This window comes from Eretmochelys imbricata, chromosome 26 (assembly GCF_965152235.1).
Source record: "Eretmochelys imbricata isolate rEreImb1 chromosome 26, rEreImb1.hap1, whole genome shotgun sequence".
Taxonomy (NCBI): domain Eukaryota; kingdom Metazoa; phylum Chordata; order Testudines; family Cheloniidae; genus Eretmochelys; species Eretmochelys imbricata.
The window spans coordinates 14,251,694-14,269,513 of NC_135597.1; the positions used below are offsets into that span (position 1 = coordinate 14,251,694).

Consider the following 17,820-nt stretch of genomic DNA (forward strand, 5'->3'; position numbering starts at 1 on the left):
TGCAGGCAGGTCTCTGCCCAAGGGAGGGACAGCTGGGGAACCGGGACCCTAGAGTGGGTACCCTTCCGGATCATGGAGAGAATATACAGGTGCAGTTGCCTTGAACTGGCACCACCCACCTGGCATGCAACAACGTGTGCAGACACATAGTAGGCTGTATCTAGATCTCCTGGCAAGCAGGGTGCCTGGCAGTTCACCAACTGCTGCTGTTCCCCTTGTTCATGTGTCCTGCCTTGGAGGACACATTCCCCCTCCTCAGCCCAGCCCTGCATACCCTTGAGAAGCAGCTGGCCAGAGCCAGAGGCAACTGACTCCTTCCAGCTGCCCTCAGAGGCACAGTGAGAGCTTTGCTCTGCTAACCCCATCGCCAGCTCCACACTCCCTCCCTCAACTGAAGGACGCTGTGACTCCATTAGGGTTTGTACCAGTATAAGTTTATTCACACATCCGTTTTCATAGAAATGCCAGGTTTGAGTGAAGTAACAAATCCAGAGTGGCTATGTTAATGGACCCCAATGGCCACAAACAGGAACTGAGAGGCCAGGAGGCCTCCAAAGCAGCCCCCTCAATTGCACTCAGATGAGGGTCGAGCCCCCTCCCACTCACTCACTGTACCATACGGTAGCCAGGCCCTTGAAGAAAAGGGGAGGTGGAAAGTTGCTTTCTGGCACCACAGCAGGATCTGTTTGTTGGAGCCCACCAGGCTCATGCTGTCTGTCCTACATGGGACTTCAAACTGCATGTTATAAGAAAAGGAGTGGGGTCGGGGTACCTGACCACTGGGGGCTATCAGCACAGAATTCAGTTTCCGCTGGGACCAGGTATACCCCGAAGAGGAGGTGGCAGAATGCCCTAATGCCCCAGCTCCCTGCACTGAGAGGTGAGCCCCACCAGGCAAGCGCCAGGAGCAGCAGTTCCCTACAGCACAGGAGAATTCATGGAGTCCTTCCCTGCGATGGTGCAGTTAGGGCTGTTCAAGAATGAGACTTCAGCCCTGTGGAAGAGCATTTGGACTGTGTGCTCCCCCCTGCCCCCCCAGGGGACTGGATTAACTCTGCTATCACAAGGAGAACCAGGCTGAAACACACTGGCTAGTACATTCTGGGTAACAGGAAATACACAGGACAGGGAGAGCTCTTGGTCTCTCCTCTAGATCCAAACCGGGACTACAGTGCAGAACAGGAACCTCTGGGGTGAACACATGCAATTAGCCTTACCCAATATGCAGTTCGGTCATTGCTACAAGAACTTATTTGTTTACTCCTAGATTGCTCCAGACCCCTCCCTACCAAAGCAAGTGCTGCCAGTGACCCTCACCCTGGCTGCATCCTGACAGCTTCCCCTCGTTGGTATGCCTGGGAGGTACCTCCTCTCCCAACGCAAGGGAAGCTGGGTAGCAGCCATGATTGCAGGAGTGTCTCTGATCCTACAAGACAGAGGTGCAGCTAACTCACCACAAGAGGCAGCTGCGGGCAGTTTTCTGTTCCCTTGTTAGTTATGTGGCATGGGCATTCACAGGCAGCAGGAGCTGTGCCCTCCCAGGGAAAAATCAAAATAAAAAGCCACTGAGGCAAGAAGGCAGCTGAACCAGGCCTCCTAATCCATACTCCCTGCCCAAGTGATACCAAGTCCCTCTCCCACGCCAGCCTGCAGAGCTACAGGCAGTAATGCCGCCAAGAGTCCTTCATTCTTCCCACCAGGAAACCACAGGAAAAATATGGCGACAGGTGCCGCAGTGCTGGTTCCCCAGAAGGTATCAGCCTGTTCCAGTGGGCAGCGCTGAGTACAGCCACAACCCCTACCAGGCATGGCTCTCCGCTTCCAGCTGAGGCCAGGGCAGCTACGGGGGAAAGGCACTTGGACAACAGAGGAACACTCCCCTCATGTGGCAGAGGCAAACTGCAGTACACACACAGTGCCACAGCCCCGGTGCTGCTGAACACAGATCCCATCCTCCTGCCCCCACCCCCGTATCGTGTTTGGGGCTGGCTGCAGACCAGCACACCCCTAAGCTTCCCTAGACCCCACCCCCAGCGCTGCAGAGCTGAACTGCCCTGGAGCTTCAGGAGCCAGTGGCATCTGTGCCCAACACGAGCTCAAAGGGGAGGGGAAGGAGGGAGAGACATGTCCATACTGTGACAGAGACCAGGTGTTTTTCTAGGGCATCCCCTCACCAGGACAAAACACCAGCACAGAGAGGATATTACACAACATTGTGTTTCAATGGCCAGGCCTCGCTAGGAACAAGGCTCACACAGAGGAGAGACCCCTCTCCCCACATGCTGCAGAAGACAGAGGTGAGGAGGGGTTTGGAGACAAAAGGAGAACAGCTGAACTAAGCTCCAGGGGTTACACTGACGTCATAGCTCCCCATCAGCCCTGCTCCGTGGATCCAGGAGCAGAGGCTAGGGTGCTGACTCAGGTGGCACAGCCAGCCCTTAGGCGTACTCAAGCTGCGCAGGGCTGTGGGTGTCTTCGCTCTTGTGCTCTGCACCGGGCATGCTCGCCTTCCCCTCGCCGCTGCTGCCACTCTCAATGGGTTTGGCAGAGATGTAGTCCCGCACTTCAATCTCCATCCGCTTCGCTTTCAGAGCCGCTGTGTGCAGCTTCTCCAGGAAGTCTGGCATGCCTGGCAGGAAAGGCAATGACACAGTGAGCACGAAGGACGTGCAGGGAGGGGACATCTGGACTGCTCCAAAAACAGGCTCATACCTCAACACAAACAGCCGCCAAAACAATCTATCCAGTGTCTAGCACACAAAGGGAACACCCATCCCCGCAAAACCTAGGCACCTCCATGCTCCCCCCTTCCCCCCCCGGAGCTAATGAGCCACCTGACTAAGAGGTAGGAATAAGTATGGTAGCCAGGAACTCCCAACTGGGTCACTGACACACTGATCTCGAGGTACAGAGAGGCGAGGTGACTTGCCTAGTTTCCTCCTCTAAGCAGGGCCAATGGTGCTATGCGGTGGCGAGGGAAAGCACACACAAGAACACTCACAGGAAGGTGTACTCTCTTGTTCACAGAGATGCTATCAAATCAAGGAGGACTTGGCAGGGCCATGGCAGTAAACTTTCTGTTCTACATGAAGCTAGATTAAGGTTGCCCAAACACTTTCCATTACAAGACCCTCTTTTCAGTTGTGTATACATTTGCCAAACATTAACTTTGGGTTAAAATTTCTCATGACATGTTTCTGCCTCCAGCTGAATTTGTCTGGGAAGTTTCAACTGTTCACTCATTTCTGAGGAGGAAGCTAGTTAAAACAAAGTCTTCCAACTATTTCACTGAGAAGCTCTGCCACTCCCATGCTTTGCAGCAGGGTCTTGAAATTTCGCTGGGGAGATGCTGTGGTGTCACGGATGTGACTTGTGCCATCCCAGTGAAAAATTAATCCAAATTTGGCCAAATCGCAAGCATCTGAAGAAGTCTCAGTTTGCACTTTAGAGACTTGAGAAGTTCACTAAATCACCCTAGATTCCATCTGCACTGAACATGCTCCATCCCCTCACAACCCCTATGTGTCATTCCCAAGTGAGCCTGCTCCATCCTGGGGCTGATCAGGACTTGCCCTGCAATTGCTCCTCCTAACTGTTGCTATGTCACTGGAACTTAGAGCAGGGAGCCTGTCTCTCCTTTGCTGAGTGCTCCCCCTTCTGGTACCCAGGAAATAAGGAGGTAGAAGGAAGAAGCACCTCTGTAGACGAGTGAGAAAATGGTGGTAGGGTTATGGGAACCAGAGGGTGGGAAGGAGCATGGGGGAACAAGCAGGCTGGGGTACAGGAACACAATGGTCTACAGCCACTAGAGTATACTTCCCCAAAACCTGGTATCAAAGTTCTCAGGCTCCAGATTCCTCTGCTGTCAGCAAATTTCTGTGAAACCACTGGCAAAGTGTCATCCCCCTTTACTGCAGGTCCACGTGGAGTAAGAGATAGTCGTTGTACTATTCCCCTCTGTTAGCTCAAGTGGGAGAGGGCTGGGTTTGCAAAGGGCTGAATCCTGCTGATGGCCCATGGGCAGATCAGGCTGATTCTACAGTAAGAGAAGTTGTTTTTTTGCCTTTTTTTTTTTTTAATTTGGAAGCTACTTCCCAAAAAAGCTACACTGAAAGAATGTTAAAGATGCAAAGTCAAGCACTCAACAGTTAGGAAATGACAGAATTAAGGTTGCCCAGGCAACCTTCATTTGCCCCCTTGTGTGTCTGTATTAGGATAGTCTTTGGTTACATGATCACATAATATTTTTCCCCCCAGAGGACCCAGACCGTGTGCTCTGGGAATGAATGACGGTTGTGTAGTGACAGAGGCTGTCTGTAGAACCTCTGCCTCATTTAGTGCAAAAGGCAGGTGGTGTGTATTTACTCCTCCTTTCATGGGTGTTAGGAGGTACACAGGTCCAAGTTGAGAACTGCAATGGAAGTGGAGCAGAGCTGTTCTTTGATCAGACAGAGGGCTATAAAAATGCTAAGTATTTCTGAAAAAAATAAAAATAAAAATCAGACCTTAGGTATCACAAGCTGGGCACCCAAAATTAGTGAACACTTGGCAATTTTGGTCTTATTCTGTGCCTCAGCTGCAAAAACGGGGATACCAGCATCACTTACTCTCACAGGGTGCATTCATTAACGTTTGCAAAAAGAAAAGGAGTACTAGTGGCACCTTAGAGACTAACCAATTTATTTGAGCATAAGCTTCGTGAGCTACAGCTCACTTCATTGGATACATTCAGTGGAAAATACAGTGAGGAGATTTATATAACCAAGTGGCAGTGTTTGGCCAGCTTATTGGGGAGAAGACCCAATCCCAGTTTGAGCCCCTGGGGTTTTGGGGTAGCCAAAGGGCACGGGCCACATAAACCTTCCCACATGCGGCCTGCGAATGCTATCGATCACCCCAACGACCTAAGGGAGGGCGTGAAACTGGAAGGGCCTGGTGTAACTCCCACCAAGGAATGGGAGAGATGCTGGGGCATCCATGGGAACGTTGGTGGCTTCGAACTTCCCCAGGTCACCAGCTAAAGTGACCCCGCTCAGTTTGATCTCGAAGGGGGGAGAGATGTGATGAAGCGGGATTGTTCTTAATGGTTCCTCTGAATAGTGTGGTATATAAGTCTCCCCTCTGTATTTTCCACTGAATGCATCCAATCAAGTGAGCTGTAGCTCATGAAAGCTTATGCTCCAATAAATTGGTTAGTCTCTAAGGTGCCACTAGTACTCCTGTTCTTTTTGCGAATACAGACTAACACAGCTGCAACTCTGAAACCATTCATTAATGTTTGTGAAACACTCAAATACTACGGTAAGAGTAACACAGAAAGAGTCAGGAGGAAATTCCAAGTCCTGGGTCCATCCAGTGCAGGTTTTGGACGGTGTGTGGTAAGCAAAGCCTGAGGGCATATATTGAATGAGGAGGATCAAGAGAAACACTGAACTGAAGGAGACGGGTACCATGGGGAAATAGTATTTAGTTACATGATCTCATTTTATTATAGTACAGATGCCCAAGGGAGCCAAATTAAGGGCTCCTGGACAACCTTAATTCTGTATTGCGCTACTTGAGCACTTGACTTTGCAATCTTAATGGTTTAATGTATTTCTACACAGGTTCTTATCCCATGCTCGTAACTGTAGTACCCTAGTGCTTTCAGTCATGCACTATGTACGGTGACTAACTAGCATCGTGTGCAGCTCGTTCTCTCCCCTGGAGAGCGGTGTGTGGCAGGGTACAGGTCAGAGTAGTGCACCGAGTACTTGGAGTGGAAGAGGAGGTGGTTTAGCTGGTGAGAGATTTCATTCCACAGCTGCAGACCATCCCCTGAGAAAGCTCTGTCTCCTGTACAAAAGAGCTTCACCTCATGGAAGAGTTTTCCATCATGCCCAAGATGCAAAGCTGCTGACCAGTGTCTTCCCTGACAGAGCGTTAGCCTCAGTTAGATATGCTGGTCCCAGACCACTGAGCACCTTGAAAGCAAGAACTGAGAACTTGGTTTTAACTTGCTTTTTGATGGGAAGCCAACATAGGGAGTGGATGCCAGACCTGCTCTTCTCACTGTAGCCCGTACTGCTGAGAAGATGCACTGCCATGTTCTGCAGATGACATCAGTAGAGGTTCTCAAACTAACAGACCCTGGTGTAAGCAGGACCCAGCTGGTGGCAAGGTGTTTTCAATTAAGGTCCTTGTCTCTAGCACTCCCTCATGCTGTTGGTCTGAAAGAGCCCAAGCTTTAGAGCATCCATTTTACACAGGCTTTTGGGCCAACGTGGATAGAGTCTGGGGATGGGAAACTCAAGTCCTTTAAATGGTAGTGGGTTGATTAAGGTACAGAATGGATGGATTGTGTCTCAGAGGTTCTGAGCTGAGCAGAGCAGAGCATTCGGGGATAAGTCACCTTGTTGCACAGCCCTTCCACTCCAATCCCGGAGCAGGAAGCTTCTATGTTTTCACCCACTCTCGAGGGGAGACTAAAACACACCATGTGCATCTGCAGTGGCCAGTGAGCCAAGCCCAATCGAGTGCTTGGAGGGTCACCCCAGAAGGCATTTCGGAGGGGATGAGAGTTTGTTCAGCTTCTTCCCGATCTTACAAGTAGTGATTTTTTTTAATGGCAAGTTCCAGTCTGTGGGTCTCAACCCTGGCAGAGTGCCTTTAACTGCCCCTGGGGTGCGGGGCATACCTGGTGCGAGGGGGAAGGAACACCACTCCAGAGTGCAAGGATTGGAGGGAAAAAGGCCACAGTGGCACAGTAGGTAAATCCCCTTAAGTGTCAGACAGACAAGAAGTCACGTACAAGCCTCCCAATTCCCATTTCCCCTTGATTGCTGATCAAGGGAAATTAGTGAGAATCAGCACCGCTGGGCAGCTCTCCTCTACAGTTATCTTTCTCAGGTTCTTCAAACTGAAGCCCCTGCATAGTGCACCTACCCCTCCCCATAGGGACAGAGAAACCAACAGCAAAGTCCTGAGGCCCTTCACCACACATTCCCCAGATCCCCCGCACCAGACCTCTAGTTTGTGTACTGAAGTCTGTCTGTAGTTCCCAAAAGAGGAGGTCCCTTGGACCAACACAGGCAAGGTTCTCCACAAAACAACCTCCCACTGCTTTCATTCCAGAACCAAGGAGACCGGAGGGGCCCATGGTGCTCAGAGCATCCAGACCCCCAAAGCAGAGTAGGGATGTGAGTATCATTTAAAAAGTTAACCGGTTAACCAATTAATGGAGAGGGGCCCGCAGGGCTGGGGCTGCTCTGGCCGGCGTGACCCAGCCAAGGGCTGCACCAGCCCGCCAAGGGCTGGGGGTTAACAGTTAGGCTGGGTTAACCGGTAACACTAATGCTTACTGGTTAACTGTTTACTATTTTACACTCCTAGTCCAGAGCAAAGGGTTAGAGCCAGTGACTCACCACTAGAGACCATCCAGCTGACACAGTAGCGCGGGAACACTGTCTGTGGATTGTCGCTGTACGTCAGCAGGTAATCAAAGCCGTTCTGCAAGAGGAATAAGTTTAGCGATACCTGACCTGTCACAGGAACCTCTTGGCAACCAGGGCTGATCTTACAAAGCCACTACCTAAACGGGCCAGACAACAGCCCCCATCTCAGCCAGCCTGTAGTGCTGAATGACTCACAGGAAGGTGTTTTAGTTGCACAACACTATACCACACAAGGAACTTTCTTCCTGGCTGCCACTTAAAACCAGGAAGCATGAGAATTGAAAACAAATGTATCAGAATCCTGATAGAGTCTTTGCAGATACTACTGGCATTATGTGTTTTAAGTCTGAACTATTTTTCTCCTCCAGTGTCTCTTCAATTGGGGCAAGAGAAAGCTGACATCCAGGGCTTTGATGGAGATCTGCAAAAACACGAAGACAGACGGGACATGGAGGAAGCAAGCAAGGGGCTCAGAGTATAGAAATCATATTTAGCCCCAGCTTCAGGTGTCTTGAGCAAGCTGCTTCACCCATTTGCTCCATTTTCCCATATGATGACAGCATATTTAGTCAGCTCCTTCCCGGGAGAGCGGAGGGTTAGTTTGTGAAGTGTTAAATGTGTCATTTACCACGCTACAAAACCCTGAGCAGGAGGATCTGAGAGAGGCAGCAGATCAGAGACCTTTGGAACAATACATAACAGCAATAAAATTAGAGATAGTGGGTTCAGAAATAAGAGCATAAAATACAAATGGGAGGCATGGCCCCACAGTATGCCAACATTTTTATGGCTGACTTAGAACAACGCTTCCTCAGCTCTCGTCTCCTAATGCCCCATCTCTACTTGCGCTACATTGACATCATCTTCATCATCTGGACCCATGGAAAAGAAGCCCTTGAGGAATTCCACCATGATTTCAACAATTTCCATCCCACCATCAACCTCAGCCTGGACCAGTCCACACAAGAGATCCACTTCCTGGATACTACAGTGCTAATAAGTGATGGTCAAATAACCACCACACTATACCGGAAACCTACTGACTACTATTCCTACCTACATGCCTCCAGCTTTCACCCAGACCACACCACACGATCCATTGTCTACAGCCAAGCTCTGTGACGCAACCGCATTTGCTCCAACCCCTCAGAGAGAGACAAACACCTACAAGATCTCTATCGAGCGTTCTTACAACTACAATACCCACCTGCTGAAGTGAGGAAACAGACTGACAGAGCTAGAAGAGTACCCAGAAGTCACCTACTACACGACAGGCCCAACAAAGAAAGTAACAGAACGCCACTAGCCGTCACCTTCAGCCCCCATCTAAAACCTCTCCAGCGCATCATCAAGGATCTACAACCTATCCTGAAGGACGACCCATCACTCTCACAGATCTCGGGAAACAGACCAGTCCTTGCTTACAGACAGGCCCCCAACCTGAAGCAAATACTCACCAGCAACCACAAGCCACACAACAAACACACTAACCCAGGAACCTATCCTTGCAACAAAGCCCGTTGCCAACTGTGTCCACATATCTATTCAGGGGACACCATCATAGGACCTAATCACATCAGCCACACTATTAGAGGCTTGTTCACCTGCACATCTACCAATGTGATATATGCCATCATGTGCCAGCAATGCCCCTCTGCCACATACATTGGCCAAACCGGACAGTCTGTATGTAAAAGAATAAATGGACACAAAGCAGACTTATAAGAATTATAACATTCAAAAACCAGTCGGAGAACAGTTCAATCTCTCTGGTCACTCGATTTCTGATCTCAAAGTGACTATCCTTCAACAAAAAAACTTCAAAAACAGACTCCAACGAGAGACTGCTGAATTGGAATTAATTTGCAAACTGGACACCACTAAATTAGGCTTGAATAAAGACTGGGAGTGGATGTGTCATTACACAAAGTAAAACTATTTCCCCCATGTTTATTTTTCCCCCCTACTGTTCCTCACATGTTCTTGTCAACTGCTGGAAATGGCCCATCTTGATTATCACTACAAAAGGTTTTTTTTCTCTCCTGCTGATAATAGCTCACCTTAACTGATCACTCTCATTAAAGTGTGTATAACACCCATTGTTTCATGTTCTCTGTGTATCTACCTACCTACTGTATTTTCCACTGCAGGCGTCCGATGAAGTGGGATTTAGCCCACGAAAACTTATGCTGATATAAATTTGTTAGTCTCAAAGGTGCCACATGTACTCCTGTTCTTTTCTCAACTCTAGATTCCAGTCAGCTAGCTGCTACACAGGTTGACCAGCCAGAGTTCAAGGGGCAGATCTAGGCTGCTATGTATTCTGCTAATACCACATAAAAGCTCCTCCCAAGTGGTTGAAAGCACAAGGGCCAAGATTTCCAAGACTGACTAGCAATTTTGGGTGCCTGAGACTCCTTAGTTGGGGATTAGTCCTGCTTTGAGCAGGGGGTTGGACTAGATGACCTCCTGAGGTCCCTTCCAACCCTGATATTCTATGATTCTAGGGGCCTGATTCTAGGGTGGGTGCTCAGCACTTAGGAGGAGTTTCACGTTGGGCACCCAAAAATCGGTCATTTTCAAAAGTAACATAACACAACACTTGAAAAAGTACCCGTGTAAGGCAAGTCAGAGGACATGATCACAGTGGTCTCTTCTGGCCTTGGAATCTATGAAAATCTTGGCTAAATTGTGACCTTTGACTTTGGGTACTTAGCTCAATAGCAAAACCAAGATGACACCAAGGAAGTCACAGCTTTGTGGCTGTGTCACAGCAATCTCTTGGTGCCAACTGGCAAGGAGGTTAAAGAAATCTCCCGAGTCTGGAATATACATGGTAGCTCACCAGGAGAGCATCACGTAATAGAAGCCTATGTCACTCTGGTCATCAATATAATTGTAAAATGTATGCATGGATACTATGCAAGGAGTTAAGTATATATACTGAAAATATGTTCTCAAAGAATATCTAGGCACTGGTCACCAACAAAAGTGAAAACACAAGTTTCCTGTCAGACAAGAGATGTTTACCTGTCTGGCTATTTAAATGCACATTAATAACTGTATGTTTCGCAATGAGCCACCTATCACCAATCTGAACTGAATGCTAATGAAGGACTGTAAGAAATTTCAAAGAGAACAACAGTGTGTGAGAGTGAGTATGGACCCTACCTAGAGGTGCACATCGCAGGTTTGTTCTACTATATTTGGGGACAAAGACGACATGCTGGAATCCATCACCTAGGAAGCAAGTGCACAGTGAATTTGCTTCATGAAAGTGGGATCTCAGCTAGGCTTGGCTGAAAAAGCTGGAGAGAAATTTGGGCAAAAAGCTTCTTTAGACAAGACAGTAACTTGTTACAAAAAACAACAAGAAGCCCGGTGGCACTTTAAAGACTAACAGATTTATTTGGGCATAAGCTTTCATGGGTGAAAAACCCACCTGGCATCTGAAGAAATGGGTTTTTTACCCATGAAAGCTTATGCCCAAATAAATCTGTTAGTCTTTAAAGTGCAACCAGACTCCTTGTTGTTTTTGTGGATACAGACTAACACAACTACCCCTCTGATACTTGTCAAGTTCAGTCTTCAGAAAGAATTATATTCTTTTATATGTAACCATTTTTCCCCAACATTCTTACTCAGTATCACCTGAATCTCTGTTCTTTATTCTTGTTTTCACTATAAACATAACTCAGTCCTGTGGTGTTAAGCTAAGAGGTGGCCCTGAGTTGAATCTGACAAGCTGGTGTGTCCTGTTCCTTTGGGAACAGCAGGCCAGGTAATTCTGAGAGTGTTCAGTGGACAAGGGCTGGATACTGCGGGGGACACTCGGAGGACTCAGGGGTTGGTGTGTGCCTACTGCTACCCATACATACAATGCGAGGCCTGCAGGGCCTGGAAGGCGGTACTTGTGCTGCCAGAGGCTGGTAGTTTCAGGGAGCTGATCCACGGCAGGCACAGACAAGACTTCCTTATGCTAAAAGCAGGCAAATGTCCAGGGCCTCACAGTCCTGGGTCCTGTCAGAGTGGTTTGCTGTCATTAGGGCTAGGCGAATCCATACAGCTCTCCCCTTGATACTTAGAGCTGGTATCCCTGGTGCAGCAGCTGCAGACCGCAGAGCTTTAGTCAGCATATTCAGTTACGACCTTTCAGAAGAGCTCCTGTCCTGACTCAGATTCCACCTGGGGAGGCCTCAACAACGGCTGACTGTTCCCCTGGTTTTCCAGACTGGCCAGGAACTTACCTCATCGAATGTCTTGTGTGGTCGGATAACCATCTGGGATTCATAGGTTCGAACCCGCACAAACTCAGGATCTTCTGGGACACCTGGGTGATCCACTGCTCTGGAATATATGCAAGATGAGAAAAGGGTATTTATAACCCTGGGTAATCCCTCCTGAGGTTAGCTTAAGACCTGGGTCTGAATGGACAGATGCTGACAGACTGTACTAGTCATCACATATGATAAAATATAGACTCTCTCCACAATGGTGAGAGACCAAGCTATTCTCAGAAAGCCTCCTGAAATTCTGCAGTCATTTAGAGAGGCTCCAACAGGCAATTAATAGTAATACCTAACTCACAGTGATTTACAAAAGAGGGCATCAACATCCCTATTTTACCAGTGGGGAAACAGAGGCAGAGACATGACTTGTCCAAGTTCACACAGGCAGTCTGCGGAAGAACAGGAAGCAGGCCTGCCATCTTATCCACCCTGCCTCCCCTGCCATTGATAAGGCATTTTAAGTAGTCATTGTGTGTCTATGAACCAGGTATCGCTAAGTATGTGACTAAAATGCACACCAGATAGCCCTCTCCAGTATTCTCTCCTAACCCAGTGGTTCCAGAACGGGCTCTTCCACACCACGCTAGACATGACAGAAGGGCTTCTGACAAGGGACCTGAGAAGCCCCGGCCTTTCCAGTTTTGAAGCCACATCCCCCTGTGAAGCTCTCATTCTTTCCTCCACTACTGGATCAAGAACATCGCTCATCCTTCAGCCAGCAGAACGGAGGCCATTCCACGGACTGCAGGGCAGAAGGCTTGCACAGCCATAGCAGCATCCGAGCACCACTGTTTGAGCCTTGTGCTCACTCAGTTCCAGCTTCCTTCATGCCCTCCTCCCACAAGCATCTCACTCGCCCTCTCCTACGCCTGGAAGGACCCTCTCACTCCTCTTCAAATATCTCGTCAAAGCCCACTTCCTCCAAACAAGCTCCCCCACACCAACGTAACAAAGAAGGGGAACACAATGCACACAGTGCAAAACAAAGAGTAACCTCTTGATCTGTCACCATCTAAACTTCCCTCTCACTCCCATGCCCTTGTCTGCCATCACACCTAGATTGGCAGGGACCATGTTTGACGGTCTACGCAGCAAACGTCAACAGTGCTGTATAAACGCAGGATAGTACATATCCATGAAATTAGAGACTATATGCTAGGGCATAGGCATAAGAGACTGAATTAAGGTTGCACAGAGGCTCTAGTGGAGACACTTCTGCCCATTCCCTGCCTTGCCCCCAAGTTTGAACTTTTCTGCACTGTCCCCATCCCAGTCCTGTCCTTACCCATGGCTCCTTGTCTCAGTCTATTCTCCTCACCCCTTTCAGACTCTATCCCCAGTCTCCTTGCCCAGCTATTCCCAGTTCTCCCCAGGCCCATCTTCTCCCCACTCAATGGCCTCCAGTCCCTCTCCCCCCACCCATATTCCTCACTCCCACTAGCTCAGAGTCCCCTTCCCTGGACTTGTCATTCAGTCTCCTCCCTGCAGTGGCAGTCCCCACCGCTGTGCCAGCCTCCAGTCCCAGTCGGTTCCCCATCTCCACTTCAAAGCTTCTTGCTCCAGCCTACTCCCCCTTGCCCCCCAGGTCCAGCTCTTCCCCTCTGCCCCCCACATTTGAGTCATGTGGCTTACTCCTTCACACTGCCTGGGTGCCAGCCTGAGGGTCACTGAAAGCTCAGGAGAGAGAGGCTCCTTGCTCTCAGTTCTGGTGCCCAGCCCAACCCTGGCACAAAGCTGCCAATAATAGGGAAAGTCCAGCTTCACTCCCTCCAGCCCAGGGCTACAGCATATTGCTTATTCATACTGTGGAGACGGCACAAGCACAGCCGGGTCAGCATTACGAGCTGGAGATGCTGGAGCATGTACAATGCACATAAAATCTCTGAAGATTTTAGCTTAAAATCAAAGAAGTCTCTCTACTGAGCACATGTGAACTGAGATTTTTCAAAGAGCTACAACTTGGCCAAATTAGGGCAGATTTTCACAGGCTCAGCAAAAGGCACATCCCTGATATAAAGTCCACCCTTCCTGTCAAATTTCGAGTCCCTCTTCCAAGATGCAGGAGCACACAAGCTTTTCAAAGAAAAGGTGATCAGAATTTACTACTACAAAACGTTTTTCCCTCGCCTTATTCTCAGAAACAGCTGAACCAGCAGAGTTTCTGAGGCAGACACCCAGCACAGAAAATTTGAAAACAGGGTCTTATAATGGGAAGGGTCAGACAAAATCATTTATAGGCATGGCTGGTAGCATCTATAACTAACTGCCTATAACAACCCATTGACCCAGGTAAAAGAATGGCAAAGGAGCAAGGCCTACAGAAGAAACAATGCCTTTGCTATCTTTGTCAGAGTGACAGTGAGTCTAAGGACAACCCCATCCTCACACCAGGGTGCTAGGTGTGGCAGGAACAGCTAGATTGCATCAGTGATACATACCGTGACACCAGCACCATCAGATTGTTTTCCTGGTCCACGTTGTACCGCCGAACATACACATAGTCCCGTGAATACATCGGGTACTAAAGGAACAAAGACATGCAAATCAGTCCCTTCTAATGCAGACAGGCCGTCAGAAAGCAAAGGGGGTGAGGGAAGGAGGAAGGAACACTCACCGGGAAGTGAGTAACCCAGTGAACCACCTCTGAGCCAGTGGATAGGTCTCTCTCAATCACATCCAGTTTGATGACCAGTGAATCCCATTTCTTCCTGTACTCTGTGTCCAGCTATGGAACAAGGGAAGAATTTTGACAATTGTGTCATGAGGTGAAGCTGTAGCATGTTTCTTCTATAGTCGAGGTTATGGTTGGAGGAGGTGACCCCCATCTTAGAAAGGCAGACAAATGAGCAGTTCCTTATACTGTGGAAAAGCCAAACTCTACCTGCCAAAAATAAAGACTGCTTTTGGGAGCCAGGCAGCATTACAGGAAGTTTATGATCCCTAAGATACTCTTGCTGGGAAGAAACACACAGTGGCAGGGATGGCTACTGCAGCAGTGACACAGGACTTTATAGCTTTTCCCCTCTATAAGGCTGCATTGAGAAGCAGATGCTCTACTGAGGAGGACTGCGGATAGACGGCCCTAGAGTCAGACTCTAGAGGACTACAACTGACCATCACACACAAAAATTGTAGGCAAATACTAGAATAATCTTGGTGACTCCCCCTCGTTCCACTCACACAGAAAAATGGTAAAATAAAAAACACCGTATCACCTGTGGGCAAATACTTTTCACAAAATGAAAACTCCATATCTGACCTCTCAGTCCTTGTCCCTCCACAAAAAAACCTGCACAACGCCTTCAAAATACGAGCCTGGGAGCTTAAATTCATAACTTTACTAGACATTCAAAATCACAGTGAAGACAGACATTGGATTTATGGCTTATTACAACGATCTGTAACCCACTAACCCCCCTTTTTTGTTCTATGACCGCAGAGGTGTTAACAGGCCACTTCACCTTGAATGGTTTCTTACAATCCATGTTAACGACTTATGCTAAACAATCTGTTCCTCCCTGTATTTAGCTGGGACACTAACCCCTAGTCTACACTAGTTAGGTCGATGTAAGGCAACTTACATCAATCTAAGGCCTTGTCTACACCACAGAGTGTTGTTGACAAAATTTATGTCTACGATCAAAAAGTGCTATAAACATCGCTATTGCACGTTCACACTATGCTCCCCTTGTGGGCAGGGCAAGTCCACACTTGGTGCTCTTGCAGACAGTGAGAGCAGTGCACTGTGGGTAGCTATCGCACTGTGCTGCTCACCACTTTCTGAAGCTAGGACTTGTGGGAAGGTGGAGTGGATCGCAGAGCATCATAGGTGTGAGCTCAACGTCCCATGATGCATTATTTTGTGTCCCAGTCTTCCCATGGTCTTCTGACTGTATTTTGCAGCATTTTTCAACAGCCCCAGTTTACCGTGCGTCCATCTCTGCGTGAAGGGATCCTACACTCCTCTCTAATGTTGTGGTCATGTGGTTGTGAACACATCACGGACGGACATGCTGTACATCATGAGCTCCCAAACGGAACAGGAATCAGCGTTGCCCGACCTGCTGCATGCCATGGAAAGAACCACCACCTGATTACTTTAGGCATTCACAGAGCAGCTGCACATGGTGGACCGTTGCTTTTGGGTTTGGAAAACAAGCACCGAATGGTGGGATTGCATCATTATGCAGGTCTGGGATGACGAGCCGAGGCGGCAGAAGTTTCGGATGCAGAAAGCCATTTTCCTGGAACTGTGTGCGGAGCTCACTGCAGCCCTGTGGCACAGACACACCGAAATGAGAGGTGCCTGCTCAGTCGACAAGCACATGGCGATGGCAGTATGAAAGCTGTTAACTCCATCCAGTTGGTCGCAAATCAGATTGGGTTACGAAAGTAGGCCGTGGGGACTGCATTAATGCAAGTGCGCAAGGCCATTAATCGCATCCTGCTACGAAGGACCATGACTCTTGGCTATGTGCATGAAACAGTGAATGGTTTTGCAGAAATGGAATTCCCTAACTGTGGCAGGATGATAGATGGCATACGTTCCAATTTTGACCTGGACCATCTTGTGACAGAGTACATCAATAGAAAGGGGTACTTCTCCATGGTATTGCAGGCACTTGTTGATCACTATGGGCATTTCACTGACACCAAGGCGGGGTGGTCCGGGAAGGTGCATGACACAAGCATCTTAAGGAACACTGGCCTGTACAGAAAGCTGCAAGCAGGGACTTTCCAGACCAGAAGATTCCAGTGGGGGGCAGGGCGGAATGATGATGAAATGACCAGTGACCTTAGGAGACCCAGCGTACCCCTCACTCCCATGGCTCATGAAGCCTTACGTGAGAAACCTGGAAAACAGCAAGGAGTGCTTCAACAATTGGCTGCATAGGTGCAGAATGACCACGGCATAGGTGCAGAATGACCACGGAATGTACATTTGGCAGATTAAAAACACGCTGATGATGCCTTTATGGCAGGTAAGATCTAAGTGAGGAAAACATTCCAGTGGTCATAGCTGCCTGCTGCATGCGCCATAATCTTTGTGAGACTAAGGATGAAAGGTTTGCCCAGGGTGGAGTGCTGAGGCAAATCACCTGGCTGCTGGTTTTGAGCAGGCTGATACAAGGGCTATTAGAGGGGCACAACAGGGGGCAATTCGAATCAGGGAGGCTTTGAGGCAGCATTTTGATAATGAGAACCAGTAATGTGTATTTCTATACATCAATCTGCCAGGCTTCGTTAATCTGAGTTTTGTTTATTTGCCTAACTCTTGACATGATTCCTAAGCAGGATTTGCAGTAAACAAATGATTAAACTCATGCCTATGTTTTACTACCAGTTGCAATCAATAGGTGTAGGGCACAAAGACTGGTTATCTTTCAGAGAGTTTGTTTTTATTAAACACCAATTAACACACAGAAAAGGCTTGGTGGGAAGGAAGAGATCAGTGAAGGGCAGTGTAAGCTCTCAGAGCTGTGCGTAAATCAACTATCATTTTGGAAGCTATCCGAAGGGGTGGAGTGAACGGGATACCGAGATGTTCTGAAAAGTTGAAAGGAATGTATGGGAGGAGTTTGGGGAAGGCATGGAAAACAGTTCTGTATTGGCTGCAGAGGGTAGAGCACGCATCTGTTCTGACTGCAGTATGACTAGGGACTTCAGCATCTCTGTTTGCTCTTCCATGACTTTTATCATCTGCTCATGGACCTTTTGAATGCACGCCTCACTCTCCTTTCTGTCCTGCCTTTCCATTTCTCGCCATTCCCTGCATTCTCTGCCTCAGAGGATTGGAGCACCTTTTGGAACATGTCTTCCTCGCTACACCTTGGTTGCTTCCTTATCTGCCAGAGGCACTCCCCTGAAGGCCACATCTGCAGAAGCACAAGGAACAATACACAGAAGCATGATTGTTAGTTCACGCACAGCACTGAATCATTACAGCAAAATACACCTCTTGTAACATATTAATCACTTTCTCACTGACCCTTAGCAAGCACACACCTTGCCGAACACGCTATGTTTCAAAGGGATCAGTGCAGGCGACTAGGGACAATGTTGTAGATTCTGCCACCATTTTCCACATGCAGGGGTCA

General features: G+C 48.5%; 1 protein-coding gene across 1 annotated transcript in view; it reads right to left on the bottom strand.

Annotated features, from left to right (window-relative positions):
• Window positions 1-412: 412 nt before the first annotated feature.
• Window positions 413-17,820, bottom strand: part of STARD7 (StAR related lipid transfer domain containing 7) — a 39,141-nt gene continuing 21,733 nt past the window's right edge. The window contains exons 4-8 of the mRNA XM_077805644.1: window positions 14,337-14,447; window positions 14,161-14,243; window positions 11,681-11,780; window positions 7,404-7,488; window positions 413-2,629 (exon numbers count right to left, since the gene is read on the bottom strand). Of these exons, the coding sequence (XP_077661770.1) occupies window positions 2,439-2,629; window positions 7,404-7,488; window positions 11,681-11,780; window positions 14,161-14,243; window positions 14,337-14,447 (570 nt within the window). The 3' untranslated portion in view covers window positions 413-2,438. The remainder of the gene's footprint in view (window positions 2,630-7,403; window positions 7,489-11,680; window positions 11,781-14,160; window positions 14,244-14,336; window positions 14,448-17,820) is intronic.